Source organism: Monopterus albus, unplaced genomic scaffold (assembly GCF_001952655.1).
Source record: "Monopterus albus unplaced genomic scaffold, M_albus_1.0 scaffold27.1, whole genome shotgun sequence".
Taxonomy (NCBI): domain Eukaryota; kingdom Metazoa; phylum Chordata; class Actinopteri; order Synbranchiformes; family Synbranchidae; genus Monopterus; species Monopterus albus.
In genome coordinates this window covers 3,023,977-3,045,433 of record NW_018127907.1, presented here as the reverse complement: position 1 = coordinate 3,045,433, position 21,457 = coordinate 3,023,977, and the positions used below count along the sequence as shown (strand labels likewise).

Sequence of the window (21,457 nt, the reverse complement as noted above, 5' to 3'; positions counted from 1 at the left end):
CCAGACTGCATCATAAACCTTACATCTTCTTTGGAGGTTTTTGTCATCTCTAAACCTCATATATTATAAGAGTCGTACAGGTATGTGTGCAATCATCTTTCTGTTGGTCACACAGATGAACTCGTCTCCATTCAGTTTTCTTTTAACATCCCTAAAGAACAGTGTAAAATTCACATCTGAAGAGATTTTATGATACATGTTTTTTATCTTTACATCCCAGTTTTTTCAGTTTGGTCAGATGCATAAATTGGCCACTACAAAACTCTTTAGAACTGAAATACTAAAACATGACCAGCCAAGTAGACACTAATGTTAGAGTAATCTTAGCTCTTTTTACGTGCTTTGTTCTTCACAAAGCACTTTGTGAGACATATTTATAGATTTCAACTGGTCTTCGTGCCAGTTTTTCTCTGTTTTCTTTTCCTCCCTGTCCTTCTCTGTATTTCCATACAGTATGTACGTTGTTCTTAGAAAGCACTTGACAAGAAAAGGGAAAACAGCTTCACATTTCTGGGGGTCAACTGGTGCAGAAGGAGCAGTAAATCCCCCCTGACACGTCAGTGATGGTTCCATCTTTGACGAGAATTCGGAGGAGTTCTGTTTCTTTGTCCACATTGTGCATATACTGCTGAAGCATTGCGCTCATGGGCATACTGTCGTGGTAATGCAGTGGCATCCTGTGATCGGAGAAATTGTAGCCGAAGCCTGCCAGGCTGACCTCGTCACACAGCAGACTGGCTAGATTCAGAGCAGAGACCCCCAGGGTAGGCACATTCTGCAGACCCATGATATAAAATGTAAAATATAAAAGTCAGTCTCACTCAAGGTGGTACAGTATATGCTAAACCCCAGGAAATAAATGTGCTGTATCAGAAGACAAGAATGATCTTAATTCTTCTATTAATGGCTCCCCTGGGCTCAGTCTTTAAATCTTCAATATGAGTTCAGATAATGTTTAGCTGGAAGTTCATAATTACAATGGGGACTACAAATGGTAACACTGGTTTGATTACTGCCAGTATTGCAATATCCAAAACCAACAACAAGAGGGAGCCCCAGTGCATGTGAAGGGAAGCTGCATTTTGTCATGGGTAGGGTGGGGGGTGGGGTGGGGTGCACCACCACACACTAACTTTAAATTTGTCTTAACATTTCCATATATATCTTCTGGTTATCTTGTTCAAATCCATTTCATTATATAAGACGGATCTGGCCAAGATAATCACACTATGAGGTTTTAGAGTTCACAGGGCTGCAGTAAAAGAAAAAACAAAGACAGCACCTCGGTAGATGAGAATATACTGTATGTAAAGTAATCTGACATTTATCTATGTTTTTATTTATTTTTCTTAATTATCAAGTGTCATGGATATTAATTAATTAATTTAGAAGTTGCATAATGTTTGTCAGTTGTGACAGCACAGAGACTGATGGTGTGTTCCCACTATCGGAACCCAACAAGCAGTAAGCCCGGTACTTTGCCCAGCAAACCCCCTGTACCCCCTCCCACATGCAGTCAGCTGAGCAGAGGAAGAAGCTTTTAGTTATTGTCACTGTAACATTGTGACACGTACAACAAAATTATGTTTGGAGCCGAGGGCCCCGGGCCGCTGCCTGCATACACGCCACCATCACGGGCACTGGGGGGGTTCAGTGTCTTGCCCAAGGACACTTCGACATGTGGACTGCAGGCGAAGACGACCACCGCACCACTGTCACCTCCCAAATGATGATGTGAAGGATCACTCCTCAGCCAGTAATGGAGACTGGCAGTTTATCAAACAACTGTTGACCAAGCAGGACACAGACCTGCAGAAATATCTTCATCACTGAAGTCCCTGTTTCGTCTCTAAACCAGCAAGTAGGGCTGCAGTAGTATACCGGTTTCACAGTAAGCCATGGTATGAAAATTGATGGCTATCATAACATGGACATTTTCTTATTACAGGTATTGAAAAGAAAAACACACTGCATGCACACCTTTCTTCCCTGACTGCCTGTCAGACTCTGCAACGGGCACCACACACAGTGGAAAAATGGCAGAGGGGAGGCGGCTGATGGCCTGTCACTAAACTCCATCCACCAGAAAAGAAATTAAGATAAGCACCGTGTACCAAAAATGAACATCATCCCTCTGCACACTTTAAAGTATGTCCTGTTTATAACTAATCCCAAACAATAAGCTTCAGTTATAAAACACGCTATCAAAATCATTTTCCACATTAACTGTTTGTTGGTCATTGTTTAGAGGAGGGAGGGGCTGTACCCCCTCCCACATGCAGTCAGCTGAGCAGAGGAAGAAGCTTTTAGCTTTTAGAAGCTTTTTCGTTAATCTCTGATTTACAAAAGAACTCGCACTGATCTCGATCTGACCCCAGTGACACACACAAACTTCTCGGCTCACATAAATGAGCATGTGTGTGTGACTGAACAGTTGCACAAAATAGTTCAAAACGGCTTCACCTCAACCAGCTACAACGGTCTAGTCCTGCTTCTGAAACAATGCATGAGTGATGGGCTATTAATATAATTACATAATATATAACATTTTTCTGCACTGAGTAACCTACTAATACTATTAATACTTTACGTTTTTATGTTAATACTTATTTCTACTTAACATTATTAATGAAGGACTTTTACAGTGTGATATTAGTACTTTTACTTAAGTAAATGATGTGAATACTTCCTCTACTACTGGTGCTAAGATGCAAACTAACATGCTTTAGTTATATAATATAGTTACATGCCATTTTTAAAAATCATCTTTATAATTCTGTTTATTTCTTTGGGTCAATCTAGAGCTGCAGTCCAGCTCAATCAATAGTACATAACGCCCATGACGAGCGTTACTCTGCTTGACCTATTTTAATGTACCCTGTAATGTACCCTGGTATGAGAAATGTCTATTACCTGGTCACTGCCCCACAGACGTGATGTGGGTGCAGGGTATTTCAGTAGATAAAATGCAGTCTCTTCGATGACCTGTGGGTTTAGAAGCCGGAACCTGTGGGGCTTAACGGGGACCTGATCTGGAATGCTCTTCCAGAAAAAAAGTCGGTCCCACAGAGACTGCAACACAAAGCACAGGTGTGTTACAGCCAGGACTCAAACAGTGCAAAGTTTGTTTATACTGTAAAAAAAAGACTACAGATCAGCTTTTGAATCTCAATCACAATGAGCAAACCAATAACAGGAAATTCCCACACTGCTGACAACAGGCATTTGGGCGTGAAGAAGAAAACCGGTGAGTCGAGTCTGACATTAATTACATCCACTTGCAGGTATGCTTTCAAGTTGACTGTGAAGTGTAATGTGACCATAATTGGCACCAAATTTTTGGCAACAGCTACATATTATAATATGGTATTTATAGCTACATTTATATGATTTAAGTGACTGTTTATGTAGTATAACTCAATTTTTACATTGTTAATGTTTATTCTTTCCAGTGACACTCACTAGTTTCTCTTAATTCTGTGTTGTATCATTCTTCAAAATGTTCCAAACTCAAATTAAATTTAAATTTGTGATCCTTTTGATTTTATCAGACTAATCTGGATTCTTGATTTATGATTCAGCTCACCTTAGAGATGTAATTGTTTTGCTTCTTCTATTTGATACATAATAAAATCTAGCTTTATCAAATCAGTATAGGACACATACACTAACACTACTCACCACAGCATTCTTGCTGATCATAGCAGACATCCAGTTGATGTCTACACGTTTATACGTCACACCTACAAACAGAGTGTGTGGGTCTCTGTCCACCCAGGGGTGTGGCGTGCCCTCTGGGTAACTCATTCTGATGCTGGTTCGATTTCCAACGTCAACACTGAACCCTTCCAGAGGGCCACTATTTAGCCTGTAGGAGGGGGCACAGACGATGATTAACTGATATTAATGGAATAAACTAACTTGTGGTTTTCATTGATTCCACACAGTAATGATGACTATTACCAGAACATGTGGTGCTAGAGTCCAACCAAAAACTCAAGCATGGATTCACCACATACTGTACATAGGTACTTGTTTTTTTGTCAAGCATGTTGTTGTTAACTCAACATGTTAAGAGCATCTACACTCTTCTGGACATCATTTCTTGTCACAGCTCCAAGAAACACTGCCAGGGGACTAATTATATGCAAACCTTACCTGATTATGGTGTCAAAATGATTTATTAGTGGGCCAAGCTCCAGGCCTCTGAGAATGCCTCCATTTCCCACAACCATGCAACGCTGACAACGTTCTGTCTTCTTCATCTGTGAAGTGTCGTCTGAGTTTGGAAGCTTTTAAGGAAAATTTAAAAGCAGAATCATTATTTTTATGGTCTGCACTTACTGTTAAGGATGCACTTCTGTTTTATTAAAGATGTGAAGGCGTCTTTAATTTAAATTAGATTAGTGAAAATAAATTGAAGATATCTTGAATTTGAAGTTTAGGCTCACTCTGTAGAGGTAAACTGTGTCCTACTAGTTAGAATGCAGTCTGAGATATCATACATTTGTTTTCATTAGTCACAAATGAAATGGCTATAATGTGAATAGTCACGTCAAGCTGTTATATTACTGTATTATTACATGTTTTCGTGTTATTTAAGTCATTATAGAAACTTGGGGCAGTAAATAAGTATTTGCAGATTGTAGTAGACAAACTGGATCATGAATTATCAAGAAAATGATGTTTATCAAATTTCTTACATCATCATTCTGAGAAAGATGGATCACATTAATTATTCCTACTCAAACTATGTTTGTCGACGTTGCAAAAATAATTTTTGTCAGTCAGGTCTCAAGCCGTTTATAAGCTCAACTGTTGTACCTAATGAGGTGTGTCACTGCCCTAGATCTGCATGTGGAATGTCTGGCAGTCTACAAAACAGGTTAAATGCTTCTTATCACACACAAAGCTTTTAGTGGGTTTTAGTACGTATGTCACAGTCAGGAACACAAGTGAATATGGCTACCCTATACACTAAATAATTGTTAAATTCTGGCTAAATTAGAAAGAAAACAGTAAAATGATGGACAGATAAAAAGTTATATTCACCAGCTTTAGCAGGTCCTCTACTCTGCCCTGATGACCTTTGAACCCAAATGGTGGTGGATACTGGAAAAGTTCATCAGGGAGCGGCATGTTCTTCCACAGGAAAGGCTGAGTCCTGTGACTAGAAGCAGGAAGTCGAGCTAACAGTCTCTGCCTAGTGCTGCCGGGACGACACTGACTGTCCAGCACACTTTGTGCGTGCTCGTGCACCTTCTGTAAGTAAAACAAAAGGTTGTGAAAGCAAAGTGTAAGCACAGGGTAACTAGTAGTATCACCAGAACGTGTTCCACTGCAGCAGACCTTCTGGTTATAATATGTATACCATTTACTTTTTTTCCTCTAATGCCAGTTTGCTTCTCTTTGTTTTGTCATACAATATATAGGCAAACATAGTAGAAACCACTGTGATGAAATCATCACCTGCTGTCCCTTCCAACAAACAGAAGCTTTCCAAAGCATTAGCTAAACATTAAATACCAATTAACAAAAGCTTTTCCTATTTGACTTCAGGATCTTTTGAAGGTGTTCTGAGTATCTGCCCAATTATTTTTGAACCCCTAAACTTTGTGCAGTGTGTCTCTAAAAGACTATATTCCCAAAACATTTCTTTCTATACTGATGTAAACTTACTCAAATTAAAGCTGAGACTTGTCACTTTAATGTATAGGAGTAAGTATTATTTTATTCCAAACCAAATAACTTTGGTTTTCTCCAGCTCCAGTCTGAAATTTCTGCTCTGTTCCCTTTTTCCTGTTATATTGCAATCATCTGGGGCAAAATGATGGTTTTACTCCATTATAGATACAGTGGTGTGAAAAAGTGTTTGCCCCCTTACTGATTTCTTATCTTTTTGCATGTTTGTCACACTGTAATGTTTCAGATCGTCAAACAAATTTATATATTAGTCAAAGATAACACAAGTAAACACATCATGCAGTTTTTAAATGAAGGTTTTTATTATTAAGGGAAAACAAAATCCAAAACTATAGAGCCCTGTGTGAACAAGTGTTTGCCCCCCTGTCAAAACACTGGTTTATCGCACCTGAGTTCAATTTCTCTTGCCACACCTGTTCGCAATCAAGAAATCACTTAAATAGGACCTGCCTGACAAAGTGAAGTAGACCAAAAGATCCTCAAAAGCTAGACATCATGCCGAGATCCAAAGAAATTCAAAAACAAATGAGAAAGAGAATAATGGAGCTCTATCAGTCCGGAAAAGGTTATAAAGCCATTTCTAAAGCTTTGGGACGGCAGCGAACCACAGTGAGAGCCATTATCCACAAATGGCGAAAACATGGAACAGTGGAGAACCTTCCCAGGAGTGGCCGGCCGACCAAAATTACCCCAAGAGCACAGCGACAACTCATCCAAGAGGTCACAAAAGACCCCACAACAACATCCAAAGAACTGCAGGCCTCACTTGCCTCAGTTAAGGTGAGTGTTCATGACTCCACCATAAGAAAGAGACTGGGCAAAAATGGTTTGCATGGCAGAGTTCCAAGACAAAAACCACTGCTGAGCAGACGAGCCTTTATGTTCTTTTTGCTCAGCAGTGGTTTTCGTCTTGGAACTCTGCCATGCAAACCATTTTTGCCCAGTCTCTTTCTTATGGTGGAGTCATGAACACTCACCTTAACTGAGGCAAGTGAGGCCTGCAGTTCTTTGGATGTTGTTGTGGGGTCTTTTGTGACCTCTTGGATGAGTTGTCGCTGCGCTCTTGGGGTAATTTTGGTCGGCCGGCCACTCCTGGGAAGGTTCTCCACTGTTCCATGTTTTCGCCATTTGTGGATAATGGCTCTCCCTGTGGTTCGCTGCAGTCCCAAAGCTTTAGAAATGGCTTTATAACCTTTTCCGGACTGATAGAGCTTCATTATTCTCTTTCTCATTTGTTTTTGAATTTCTTTGGATCTCGGCATGATGTCTAGCTTTTGATGATCTTTTGGTCTACTTCACTTTGTCAGGCAGGTCCTATTTAAGTGATTTCTTGATTGCGAACAGGTGTGGCAGTAATCAGGCCTGGGTGTGGCTATAGAAATTGAACTCAGGTGCGATAAACCAGTGTTTTGACAGGGGGGCAAACACTTGTTCACACAGGGCTATATAGTTTTGGATTTTGTTTTCCCTTAATAATAAAAACCTTCATTTAAAAACTGCATGATGTGTTTACTTGTGTTATCTTTGACTAATATATAAATTTGTTTGACGATCTGAAACATTACAGTGTGACAAACATGCAAAAAGATAAGAAATCAGTAAGGGGGCAAACACTTTTTCACACCACTGTATTTTATACAACTGTCATTTTAACTTTCACTTTTGAATACCAATAACTTTCAGTATACAGTAGTCATAAAAGCTCTACCTTACGCTCACCTTTTTGTGTTCAGGGCTGACATGCCACTCCAGGGGTTTGTGTGTCGTTTTTGAAATCAGTGGTAGAAAGAATATCACCAATAACAGCAAACCTAAAACCACAGTGATCATGTATCCACGCCTGGAGAGACACAAACACACAGAGCCAGGTGGGTCTTTTAGAGTATGATCTATTGTGTTTCAATGACACAAGTAAATATCACCATTGTTGAAATGGTGTAATGATTCATAACATTGTTAAACACTTAAAATGTTCAGCTCTTCAAGGACATTCATGCTTCTATTCAGAACCTTTCTAAACTCCATACTTCTTAAATATATAGATTTATTTTGAAAGTTTTGCACCATTCAAAAGAATGGGGAAATTCTACTTCAGCATACTTTCAGCTCGCAAAACCATTCAGGTGACAAAGTCTTCAGCATATTCTGGGCGATCTTTTAGCAATTCGCATCCACACACGCATTTTCAACAGGAAATGCAGTTTTCTAGTTTGTGAATGTAATTTCCTGATTCCTAGTTTGATAATGTAGGTGGTGACTGGAATTGTGTCATGCAAATTTTTACCACTGTGATGACAATGAAGTTGTTTGAATTTGGACACAGAGGACTGAGATGCAGACTCAGAATGAGAATGTGGTGGCTAGAGGAATCAGAACTTTAATAAGCATTATAGCCATTGCTCTAAACTAACATTTCATACGGGTCTTTCAAATGGTAGCACTAGATGTGGTTGCACCTGCTTCCATTTTACAACATAATGTCAAATAGAATATGTATTATCTACTAATTGTCTGAAGTGACTACTGTCTGATACGCATGGATTTTGCATTTATGATAAAATCAGGGAGACCGAGAGACTTGCATCATGTGAAACATAAACGGGGGGATGAGTTCCCACCCCTTATGTGTGGGGCTCTGATGATTTATGACGACATGGCCTGGCACCCCCCTCGTTGGGGCCAAATAATGGGTAAACACTGATTAACTCATATACATAGACGCCATATGATTGCTCTCCCATTCTATGGCACATTTGTGTATTATTGACTGTAATTTAGACATTTAAAAATGTTTTTCTAATCTGCCAAATGGAAACATGCTAACACCAACATATAGGCATCTTTGGCAACCAATATGACAGAAAAAACTAATAATAAAAACCATCATGGATATAAAAGCATTAACAACTATCACGGAATTACTTCAATAATGAAGAAAACTTTGTATTACTATACGATATCACTATATTGTGATTATTCTTAGTTCAAGTTCTGAAGAATCTTTATATAATTTCTAAATGCATTTGTGTAGGTTTATTGGCAATGGACATCACAGATAAGTGAATTGCCCACAAAGGATACAATAGTTTTTCAGAATCATGTGTTTATTAGGGGTGTGCATATGGAAATTAGGAAACACTGTGTGCAGAGACTGACCACATATTTGAAAAACAGATGGCTATTTTCTTGCCTGGAAATTATTAAATTAAATAAAAAATTTAATGAAGTTGCATCATAACAGTTTTAGGATGACAATTGTGACAGCTTTGAGCCTACCCTGCCACCACCGTGGGCTGATGGGATAATGTAGTTTCCACTGCTTCCATACTATAAAGTTATGCCAGTCATTCGGGTATTACTTGCATACATATTTTCCATACTAAGAATTCAGACTTAACACTTGTCTTGCATACACATTTTAGCCTGCTATGTAGTAGGCAAGCAGGCAATTTCAGACGCCACTGTCTTCACCAACCTCACGTGATGTGGTGCACTCAAAGGCTAATGTTTCAGGTTATTCAGAGTGTACAAAAGCATTAGCCCACTAAAAACAGGTCATAAACATTCACTGTTATTCTAATTTTATGTCACACATTGCCCTGATTTTAGCTGCCAGCTCATGGTGAGATCTGACAGTTTACTCTCAAAAAGAAAATACAAAAATTATTTTACAGGATGACCCAGTGTTTTTCCATGACAATTTACAATTTATCTCAATTTCCATGATTTTTCCACTGACTGGAAAACTGGTTTAAAAAAATTCCAGGATTTCCAGGATGCACGGGAACATGATGGAAACTGAATCTGCTCTAAAACCAGGCCGAATCCATACATTGTCTGCTCGGCTTTAAGTGAGTGGCTACATCAACCTAAACACAGTAAAAGTGACAACATGAAACAGACAGCCTAATAATAATAATAAAAATAATAATAATAATAATAATAAAGAAAATAAGTGACAATAAATGAACAGCAGAATAATAATGGGAACCGGGTGTCGAGCTAGGAGGGTAACACAGTCAATGGTGGAGATGATGAGAAGAGGACCGGGCTGCGGACACTGGGACTCACTCCTGGACTGGTCGAGTGGGATGCAACTGAAGATGAACAGAAATAGTACATACGGTGAGTAGAAGACTGTGCATCGACCTGCAGGGTGGTGATGAAGTAGAGTGGAGGAGGTCCGTGGTCCGAAGGAGCGACTGAGGCGAGGAGGGAATGAATCCAAGCAGCTTGATAGAAGGAGACAAAAACACTAATACTGATCAAAAAGAACAACGGGGAACAAACGGGCCTGAGAAAAGCTAGAAAGAACTGGCAGGGGAGTGAACGAAGAGCAGGGACTAAATAGAGAGAAACTAATCAGGTGCAGCTGGAAGTAAGCAGGTGTAAAGGATAGTATAATCAGGGTAAGGGAGAGAAAACAGAGTGAGGGGAGTGAGAAAGTAGGTGCAGCCGAGCAAACCTGACAGGAAAACCAATTGTATCTTGTAAAGTACTTTGGTCAACCAGACATTTTTAAAGTGCTATATAAATAAATTTTGATTTTGATTTGCGCAGGTATGTGGCTAAATCAAGAAAACACCACAGCAGGGTTAATGATAATCTACAAAAATGGGGAGACAGGAGAGTAAACAAAAGGCAGACAACTTACCTGTCCATATCTAAAAGGGTTCAAACAAACAAGCAAAGCAAACAATGCAAATAATGTCAGAGCCGACAGGAAAATCTGGTGATGAATGAGCAGTGTCAGTCAGTGAAAGTTCTGAGCTGACACTGCACAGATGAATGTAGGTGGAGCTGACTGGTAAAGGGAGCCGCAAAATGCAACAGAGATGGCTTAATTTCAAACAGGAATATGATCTGCCTGTTGTACAACTCTTGAATGGTGCCTAGTAAAAGATTCTAATCTTAGTGAACAGTGAAATATTCAAGAGCTTTTGGGGATGGAAATGAAAAACCAATGTTTTTTTGAATGTCACTGTTGCTGCCAAAACCCCAGAAGCTATGGCTCACTTTAATGTTTAGAGACAACTGAAAGGTGCTGATGCTAAAACCAGTTTGTCTGGTTGTCAGTTTATAAAAAAGCAGCAGCCATCCTGTCAGGTTTGCCCGGCTGCACCTTCCTTTCTTCTCTTTTCTCGCCCTAGTCAGCTCCCTCACACTGATTATTTGATTAGACACACCTGCCCTGATTTTCTGACACTCATCAGCTGCACCTCTTTTGTCTCACTCCTCATTTATACTCTGCTCACCCGTCACTCCCCTGCTAGTTCTTTCTACGTCATCAGACCTCCCTAGGATTATTGCTCTTTCTTGTTTATTCCGTTATTCTACGTATGTTTGTGTGTTCACTGCTTCCTTCTACGTTTGGACCTCTCCTCTGGATCCTGGCACCCTCAGCTCCACCAGCCACCACCATCACAGGTCGATGCACAGTCTCCAATTTAACTGTATCTCTCCTATTACCTCCTCAGTCAACCGGATCTCCTGCCCGACCAGCCCAGGAGTGATTCCAACCCCTGCAGCCCGGTCCATCATCACTCCACGTACCATAACTCCTACTACTGTTGGTCGACACCCGGTTATATTCACCACTTCACTTTGTATATATTGTTGCACTACTTAAACACTGTAAATAAATCTTTGCTTGCACCGAAGCCAGCCGCCTGGGTCTGCTGTTTTCTCCGCTCGCTCACCCTTGTGTCGAGCGTTTCCATAACACATCCTTTCTGGGTTAAAGTTAGGTTATTCTTTAAATGTATTTTCCCACAGATCAATGAATCTAAATATGCATCAACGCTATTCCAAGCCACCCAAAGGTCACCAAGATCTAGAATTCACTGCAGCCAGAGTTTTGACTTACTTACTCGTTAATGGGTGGACATTGTGTTGCAGCTAAAAGTACCTCTTTACCCATCTGGCAGTGGTTTGGATTAATAAAACTAAACAAAAAGCTAATCAAAGTTATTATGTAATATTTAATGTAACAGATCGTAACCATTTGCTTATACACAAAATGTATTCTACATTTCCATCACTGATGTGAGATTTACTGATAGTTTTAACCATGAAGACATCTCACTTGGAACTACAGAGAAGCCATAGTTCACTCTGATTATTCAGTGCTGTTACAGAGTGATCTGTAAAGACATCATAAATGATCTTCGGCTAACAGCAAAGAGCCTGTTGTCTGTTTGTCCACCAGCTGAAGTGAGGACACAAACCCGACAACAGCCACTCTGATTTTGTACTATCTTCAATTTAAGTCACGGGGCCCTATTTTGCAAACAACGCATAGTGTGCGGTACAGGCAGCGTTGTCTGTTTTTCCTAATTTCCTACCTGCACCATCACTGTTTTCATGACACGCACATCATGTTGCCTTTTTACCAAGCAGCAGTCTATCGACTTTGCACCAGCAGGTGTGTCTGGATGAAAATGGGGACACAGAGGGTGGGGCAAATATTCGAATACTAAAATTGAAAACTGATTATCTTCCCAACTAACAAATATTCTAATATTTGGATACTTGGGTCCAGCCCTAAAAAACAAACAAACAAAAAAAAAAACAACCCAGTTTCAACCCTAGTTCTGATAGGTGCAAACAAAAAAAATTCATAATTTGAATTTGAAATAAAAGCGGATGTTTAACAGTATAATATGGTTTAATGCAGGATTGTTTTCTCTAAATATTAATAGTTGTAAATTAAATAAGTATTTAAGTAATACTAAACAAAATATTTTTGTAGCTCCCTTTTTAACAAAAAAAAAAATTTCTCCCTCTAGTTTTGATTAGTTTAGTGATGTTTCTCTTTAAATTAAATTAAAATGAAATTAATATTTAAAAAGTAAATGAATTGTTTAAAGAAACACCTTTTTAACGGGCATGCATAGTTTTTAAATAAAAATGCATCATCACGTTCTTCAAGTAGCAAAATTAAATCATTCACATGTTGTAGAATAAGTTTATTTATATTTCCCACTCCTCCCTCATGTTACAACAGCATGGTCAGAAGCATTCATACGGTCCTTTCAGATGGTGTTAATCTTATTTGATCTGTGCTAAATCAGCAGTCCAACAAACCCGTGCATCCCAGGACCATGGCAGCTAACACCAGTGTATTTGTTTTCTCCTTTCCCCTCTTCCTACAGCAGGTAACCAGTGGCCTCCTCCTCATCAACAACTACATGTACAACTAGGTCAGAGCCATGGGCAATCCCAAGATGTTAGCACTGCCCCATAGTGCACCATAGGCTGCAGGTTTTCAGTGATTTACAGTCACAGGTAAAAAAATATTCTCTGCTAGACAGTGTTGCAAAGTATCAATGTACAGCTACTATAGCTACTTAGGTACAATTTTGAGATACTGTACATGAAGTGAACCACTACAGGTCACAACCCAAACAGTGCATGTTTCAAGTTTTTGTGCACACTTCAACATGATATTTTTTTTTTGTCTAGAAAAATACAATAAAAATACAATACATGTATCCAAGAACAAAACATTCAGGTGTTACATTATGAGTTTTTATTCTCTTATAAACCTATATGTTTTATAAGTAGATGTTTAACAAATGGAGACATATTACTCAGCAGTCCGTTACTTAACAGTACAGTTGTAATACCTACTCCAGTGATAGAGGGGCGAGGTTTGTATATCTGCCTGTTAGAGCTACTGCGTGCTGATTTGGCAGGGCCAACTAACCTAGAGACAAAGGAACGTTACAAATACATGGTGAGATTCACAGGTATCTACTGAGGGAGTATTTTTGTGTATGTTCTCAAAAGCAAGGCTGGTACTGTTAAAGCTACATTAAAGTTCCTAGCAGACACTGCCCCCTATGGGGAAGTCAAGTGCATCAGATCAGATAATGTATGAGTTTACTTCAAAAGAGTTTTTAGGAATGCCATAACACAGGAAAAAATCAGTTACATACTCGCCTCATCAGAATGGAACAAAAAAGAGAAGCTGGAGGGCTATACTCAAAATGGCGAGGTGCATGTTACCATGTGATTTGAGTTACATTTGTTAGGTATTTTAGTCAGATAGGCATTGGTTAGACACTTCATGTATTAGAAATGTTTAGTGTCGACAGGATGTCTAGCTCAGGCTGTTAAATGCTTAGTCATTCCCATGGGGTACTCCAGGTTGTTTATGTTCAAGGATAACTAGATAGAAAGTTGATTACTGTTAGGAGACAGAATGTTTATTATTATTATTATTATGACGTGTTTAATCCTAATCGTAATCATAATATTTTCTTATGCTTCAGGCAGATGTAAGATGAAAGACCCTGAACCCACCAGGCCTATACATTATATCCCCGCGGTTGGGCTAGCCCCATACTACATAGAAACGTCAACCGAGACGTCTCTGTTGCCAGCTCTGCAGCTGGCCATAGCAGTAGGCAAAGCATGAAGAAAATCAATGTGTGATTGTCTGTTGATTGTGTGGTGTGTATCTAAGACATTCTGACATGACATCTACAGACATGTCATGACATTAAGCATAAGAAAATATTATGATTATGATTAAACACATCATAATAATAATAATAATAATAAACATTCTGTCTCCTAACAGTAATCAACTTTCTATCTAGTTATCCTTGAACATAAACAACCTGGTGTACCCCATGGGAATGACTAAGCATTTAACAGCCTGAGCTAGACATCCTGTCTACACTAAACATTTCTAATACATGAAGTGTCTAACCAATGCCTATCTGACTAAAAATACCTAACACATTGTAAGTAGGACTGTACCAGATTACGGATTTTGTCAGCTGACTCCTCAGTACAAATATTTGACTACTGCACAAATGCATTTCACATGATCAGTCAGTAAACCACAATGTTTGAAAGCACTTCTAATAAAGTACAAATCTCATCTTTATGTGGCTTGTTCTAGTGGGTTTTGTTGTTCTTTTCTCCTTGTTCTGCAATTTGCTAAATAGATCCGTTCTTAATTTGCATCCATGCTATGTGGCTTGGCCTAGTGGGTTTTGTTATTCTTTTCTCCTTGTTCTGCAATTTGCTAAATAGATCCGTTCTTAATTTGCATCCATGCTATGTGGCTTGGCCTAGTGGGTTTTGTTATTCTTTTCTCCTTGTTCTGCAATTTGCTAAATAGATCCGTTCTTAATTTGCATCCATGCTATGTGGCTTGGCCTAGTGGGTTTTGTTATTCTTTTCTCCTTGTTCTGCAATTTGCTAAATAGATCCATTCTTAATTTGCATCCATGCATTGGACAGTGTCACCGTTGAAGTGGGTATTCTGTCTGACTACAATGGGGAACTACTAAGGAAACTGCTGCTTAGTATGTGCAGATTCTTAGTCATCCAGGTCATGGTAAGCTGAAAAAGCTTAGAAAAAAATCAACTGGACTAGATTTCTAGGTCAAAGACGTTTCACCTCTCATCCAAGAGGCTTCATCAGTTTTGACTGACTAGTGTTGAGCCGGAGACATTTATCTCAAACCAAAACCTTCCATGTGTTAGGTATTTTTAGTCAGATAGATACTGGTTAGATACTTGATGTATTAGAAATATTTAGAGTAGACAGGATGTCTAGCTCAGGCTGTTAAATGCTTAGTCATTCTCATGAGTTGCAGCAGGTTGCATATGGTCAAGGATAACTAGATAGAAAGTTGATGACTGTTACAAGACAGGATGTTTAATATTATTATTATGACGTGTATAACTGTAGCCTTAGCCATAATATGTTCTTATGTTTAATGTTAGGACATGTCACTAGAGGTCGTGTTAGAATGTTTTTAGCTACACACCACATAATCAACAGACAATCACACATTGATTTTTCCTCATGTTTTGACTACAGCTCTGGCCAGCTGCAAAGCTGGCACCGGGAAACGTCACTGTTTGGCATCTCCTGTGTAGAATGGGGTTAGCCTGAAGTTATATAATGTATAGGGCTGTTGTAGTTCGGGGTCTTTTCATCTTTCAGCTGCCTGCGTGCATGTTGGAGGTGCAAGATAAGGTGTAATGTTAATTTTTACCTGTGATCATTGAATAAATCAGCACTGTTTTGAAATTACTTGGACTGCTTCGTCTCTCAGAGTTAGCATGGTAAAAAGAACCGCAGACAACACATGGTTTCACAGTCATGTGGCAGAGTAAATGCAGACTGGGTGGCAAAAATGGGATTTTCCCCCTCAATTTATATCTGGAACTTATTTACACCAAACAATGAACCTATCTGTGCAGATTCTCAGTCATCCAGGTCATAGTAAACTGAAAAAACTTGGAAAAAGTCAACTGGACTTAGGTTTCTAGGTCGATGACGTTTCATCTCTCATCCAAGAGGCTTCATCAGTTCTGACTGACTGGTGATGAGCCGGAGATATTTATCCCCCTCGGTGGTGTTTCAGTCCTTTGAAGGCCAACAATGTCCCCTACCGACTGAGTCGTTATAGCCCAGTATCGGTGAGCGTCGTTAACTGTCTTTGAATCCTCCCCTGTCGACCGATGCCTATTGTCCTGGTGGGCATGTTTGGGCAAAGATCTCAAAACAGGATTGTAGATGGATGACAAGTTGTGTCTTAGTCCACCACCCCTATTTAGTGAGGGGTGTTCTATTTTTTTACAAAAATAGCTTCCTTAACTCCTCTCTCAAACCAGCGATGTTCTCTGGAGAGGATCTGGACTTCACAGTCCTCAAAAGAGTGTCCTTTGGCCTTCAGGTGGAGGTGGACTGCTGACTCTGGTCCACTGGAGTTGGCCCTCCTGTGTTGGGCCATGTGTTTGTGAAGCGGCTGCTTAGTTTCACCAATGTACAAGTCGTTACACTCTTGACTACACTTAATTGCATACACCACATCACTCTGTTTACACCCCTAGAGGACAGAGTATCACCAGGATGTCTAGTGCCAAATCTGACATGGGACATATACAACAAATAACCAATGTCTCGATAAAAGTTCTCTTCACAAAGATGCTCCTCACATTCTTACATAAAGAACGAGATGGTCAACAAGTTTTGTGCTCCACTGGCACACTGTTGTATGTTCTGTATGCTTAATAATATGACAAATAATTTTAAAAAGAAAGGTGTGAACAGATTTCAGGTGAAACTCAGAAGCACTGAGCTAAGCAGAAACCAGAATCGTGTCACCTGCACAGGGCAGTGAGTATCCGATCTCAGGATGATGCACAAACTGTCGCTCGTTCAGTCGTGTCTCACAGTATCGACGGAAACAGTCCAGACAGATCACATGACGCTTGGGACACTGGAAGACCAGCACCACATCCCTGAAGAACAGGCAGGGACCATCAATAATCAGTCAGCAGACCAAACAATGGAGTGTTCTCACACAATCAGACCTCATTACTGTCATTTTTACTGTTCTATTTACTTATTATTACTAAAGTACCAAATATTCATGTTCATTTACCTTCAGTCAGTAGCATTTGGTTCTGTTCTTCTTACTGGTTCTCTCATAAGTGGCACAGACTGCACTCAGCATTTTGCTTCTTTTTACTGCAGACTTTGGCTGCTGTTTAAAAACTATGACTCCATTTAAAAACAGAGTTTAATCTGCTGTTTTCAAACTTTCAGAAACTAAGTTCTATATATATTTTTTCCTTTCACTTTACTCTTGGTGTCTGAATGTGGCCATTCCAACAAAATGATATGGATTTGAACTGAAACTGAAGTTTTATCTGCAGTGATACTTTCCATCTTCGACCGAAGACAAATCATCAGAGCAGGGCAGGACAGACTGAAATGTAACACACCCTGTGTGTGTGTGTGTGTGTGTGTGTGTGTGTGTTTGTGTTACATGACATCGGTGCAGGCGATGCACGGCACATCTCTGGTGTTGCTCATGATGAGGTCGAGGGCCACAGAGGGGTCATTGTCTGTCGTCGGATGGGACGCACACTTCATGAAGAACTGCTGCATATTCATCATGTGGTCAATAAAACAGCAGAAAATGGAGAAAACTGCTGTAACCACACCCTGAGGTGACGTCCTCAGACTTTGTTAGTGTAAAACCACAAACATCAAATTTACAGTTAAAAAGGATTTGAACAAATTCTCAGATTGAACCAGTGAATTATTTGTCTTCCTAAAAAATGTATCAAACTATTGTTTTATTACCAGAGTAGTTGTTAATTAAATTTCTGCTGATCGACTAATTGATTAATTGTTAGACAGACGTTTTGCCCCTTACCGCTTCGTTTCCATGACAACTACCTGCACTTTATTGGTTTTTGAATGTATGCTTAAGTTCATAACTGTTTAAGACAGTTAGCCTCAATTATAAGATAACTTCAGCTGATACTGGATGTTGACTGGCTGGGGTCACGTGTGTTTCTGTACCACTTGTAGAAGCCTCATTATCTTCATGAATGCTGTCCACCAAGCTGTTTTTTCTGTTTTTCTACACTAATGGTCTAGATTACTTGCAGTTGGAGACAAAGAACCATGAGATGATGTAATGTTCTGTGTGTGTGTCTTAAGTCCCCTCAGTACAGTTCAGGTGGCAGCTACGACAGTGTAAAGATGGACTTGAGTGCCGAGGACCTGACCATGGGGCGTCATGGCAGCCAGGTTGCGAGAAAAGAATGTCCTTTGAGGACAGTGAAGTCCAGATCCCGCTTCAGAGCATGTATTTAGTAAATCAGGGCTCATTTGCAGTGCAAGAAGGTCTACCTCACATGACTCTTAAATAACATGGACAGAAGTCATCATTATGGACCTGTGAAGGTTTACAAGGACAATCGGGGAGTGCTTGCCTTATTGAGAAATCCAGTTTGCCATCAGAGGTGCAAACACATTGACATTAAGTACTATTTTGTAAGATCAGCACTGGATGATGTACTGTCCCACAGGCAACATAGTGGTAGATGTTTTCCTTAAGCCCATCACCAGGGAAAAAAACATGTAAAGTTTCATAAGTTCATTGTTCAGTGTAAATACGTTCCAAAGTGGAGGTGTTGAAATGTACTCTGTACAGGTTCAATAAACGTGCCAGTTCTGGATGTGTGCTCTCCCAACACATTTCTGTCCTCTGCCAACATGGCAAACTTAATCTCATCCAAAAGACAAATATTTATGTACTTTAATGTTTATGGGTGGAAAATCCATTTCGGTTTATTCATGTATTTATTCATTTAATCATTAAATTTAGGTTTTTCTAAAGTCAAAATTTTTAATTATTACAAAGGTGAAAAATAATTTGTATTTAATGAAATAGAGGTCACACTAGACTTTCTTGTTGTCTGTCATTTTTGTGGACAGTCATAAAAATTCCATCATAATTTATGATTACCCATCAATTTAATTTTCATTGTTTAATGACAGGACATTTAACAGCATTTAATTTTCCTAAATAGCCAGAAGACAGGCTATTTTCCTAAAGACAGCCTGGGCCAACCCAGTGCTTTTCTGTCTGGAGTTTGTATATTCTCCCTGTGCTTGCGTGGGTTCTCTCCGGGTACACCGGCTTCCTCCCACAGTCCAAAGCTTAGGTTGACCGGTAACTCTAAATTGCCTGTGTGAGTGGGTGTTGTTGTTTGTCTCCAAGTGTCAGCCCTGTCCAGGGTGTACTCTGCCTTTTGCCCATGTCAGCTAGGATTGGCTCCAGTACTCCCACCCGTGACTTTATTCAGGAATAAACGGTATGGATAACAAATGTATATCCTATACATGTTTCTTAGTTTTCATTTTTATATTTCTACATTTATAGTTTTTGCATATTGCTGTACATGTTCACTCAGAACATACTAGACACATATTGTAAATTTGTTCTCAGGAACACTCATAAGCCAAGTCAGCTGTGTCTACAATATCTAACCACCATGGTTTGCACTGAAAAACGGCAGGAATCTTTGCACAATGTTGTGTGACTATCACCTGTGTGGTGGCCGGCATAGAGGAAGCCTCATGTTGTTCTCATTCACGCTGGGTTCTGAACACTCTTCTGGTTTCTCTGCTTCTGCTAAAGCATGAAGCACTCTGGCTCTCAGGGGTGTTATCCTGGACACACAGGGACAGTCAGACACACTTTATTTTATTTTATTTTATTTTATTTATTCTTTCAAACATGCAGAACAAACAACATCAACACACACATAATTATACAAATCCAACCAATGCTGATTCAGAATCAGTTTGCTTATACCTAGTACATGTTTGAATGGAGTAGGAAGAAGTCAGACTTATCTAGTCCTACCCCATAACATCATCTTATACAAAAAATTTCATGCATCATTGGCTGCAAGCAGTATCTCTACATATCTCTACATACACTTCCTCTCGGACCACACATGCACAGCAGCCTGCAGCCTGCAGCCTGCAGGCAGCAGCTGTTCTCATTTACATCATCAGCACTGGTAAATATGCTGCAAATTAAAAAAAAAACTGTGGTGCCACAATCCTTTCTCTTCCTAATGGTAATTTGCAATAGGTTTAGTAAATATCCCCCAATGTGCAAACTCTTAGTGAATGAACCTTTAAACTGAAATCCACCAATTTTACTACCTCTTGTAGCAGGATAAAAGGGTGATTATTGCACTATTTTCCAACTGATTCTAATGAGGTGCCATCAAGGAAGACTGTATATTTGTAGTCAATTATTTGCACAGGACACTGGGCACTCCTTTATAAACATTTCATTATGGTTTGAGGATCCACTGGTACAGTCTGGAACCAGGCCCAGAGATATGTTGCTCTGCTATTGTTTGTAACATTTAAAAAAAATGCTTTGAGCTGAAAACATAGCTGAATTCTTTTATATGCAGTATTGATTTAAATGATTATTTGTTCAGGCCAAGTAAACAGTACACAAATTATAAATACTCAATATAATGTAGTTCAGTACAAACAAACCCTTATGACCTTAGTAATAAAGATATAAATTAATTTACACACTTCTGACAATATACACCAAAATAAACATTATGAACTTAATAATTGTACTTCAACTCTAGCCACTTTCAAGTCTAAACTGTCTAACCTCTGCAGGTTTCCTGTTACTTCAAATGCACGGTTACTATGCTGCTTTTTAGTTTCATCTGTTGCAGTCAGGGCAACTTACAACTGCACTGTAACTACTAGATAATAATGTTTTGGACATTCTACTATGTCTATTTGTTTTCATTTACATTTTATGCATTATATCTCATTTTAACAGTGATTTATCTTCATTTTGTCTTGCCTAATTTTAATGCTTATTTTGTAAAGCTGTTGCTGTTTTTCTTTCCTTATGTAATGCACTTTGAATTGCCTCTGTAGGACGTGTTCTATAGAAATAAAGCAGCCTTGCCTTGAACTTCTTCTAGCAGAGCTGTATTGAACTGCAGGTGCACCTTAGTCGTGTGTCCACTGAATATATAATACAGTGGCTTCAAAAAGTATTCAGAGCCCTTCACATTTTCCACACTGTTTTATCGACTTAATTTCAAATAGATTAAATTACCAAACTGTTTTCAGATGCCAAACTGTGGTCAGGTGGCAAAGTTAATGAACTGGACATAGTTTATAAAGGTACACACGCCTGTGTATATAAGGTCCTACAGTTCTGACTGTTTTTAATTACCAAAACCTTCCTTGGTTTCACAGTCATGTGGCTGAGTAAATGCAGACTTGGGGGCAAAAATGGAATTTTCCCCCTCAATTTATAATAAAGTATACACAGTTGACAAAAAGGGCTCTGAATACTTTCTGAATTAACTATTAACTTAGTTTATTTTATAATAATATGTGTATTTTTATTTTTATTGGTCT

The 21,457-nt window shown here is 39.2% G+C and overlaps 1 protein-coding gene across 6 annotated transcripts in view; it reads right to left on the bottom strand.

The window, feature by feature from the left end:
- Window positions 1-234: 234 nt before the first annotated feature.
- The window catches only part of st3gal5 (ST3 beta-galactoside alpha-2,3-sialyltransferase 5), a 22,395-nt gene continuing 1,172 nt past the window's right edge, over window positions 235-21,457 (bottom strand). Inside the window, exons 2-9 of one of the 6 annotated variants that reach the window (XM_020595475.1) lie at window positions 19,586-19,708; window positions 13,336-13,411; window positions 7,423-7,543; window positions 5,053-5,262; window positions 4,159-4,292; window positions 3,682-3,868; window positions 2,914-3,072; window positions 235-775 (exon numbers count right to left, since the gene is read on the bottom strand). In XM_020595475.1, the coding sequence (XP_020451131.1) occupies window positions 518-775; window positions 2,914-3,072; window positions 3,682-3,868; window positions 4,159-4,292; window positions 5,053-5,262; window positions 7,423-7,533 (1,059 nt within the window). In that variant the 5' untranslated portion in view covers window positions 7,534-7,543; window positions 13,336-13,411; window positions 19,586-19,708 and the 3' untranslated portion in view covers window positions 235-517. The other 5 variants (XM_020595473.1, XM_020595472.1, XM_020595476.1 and 2 more) reach the window with 5 other exon arrangements.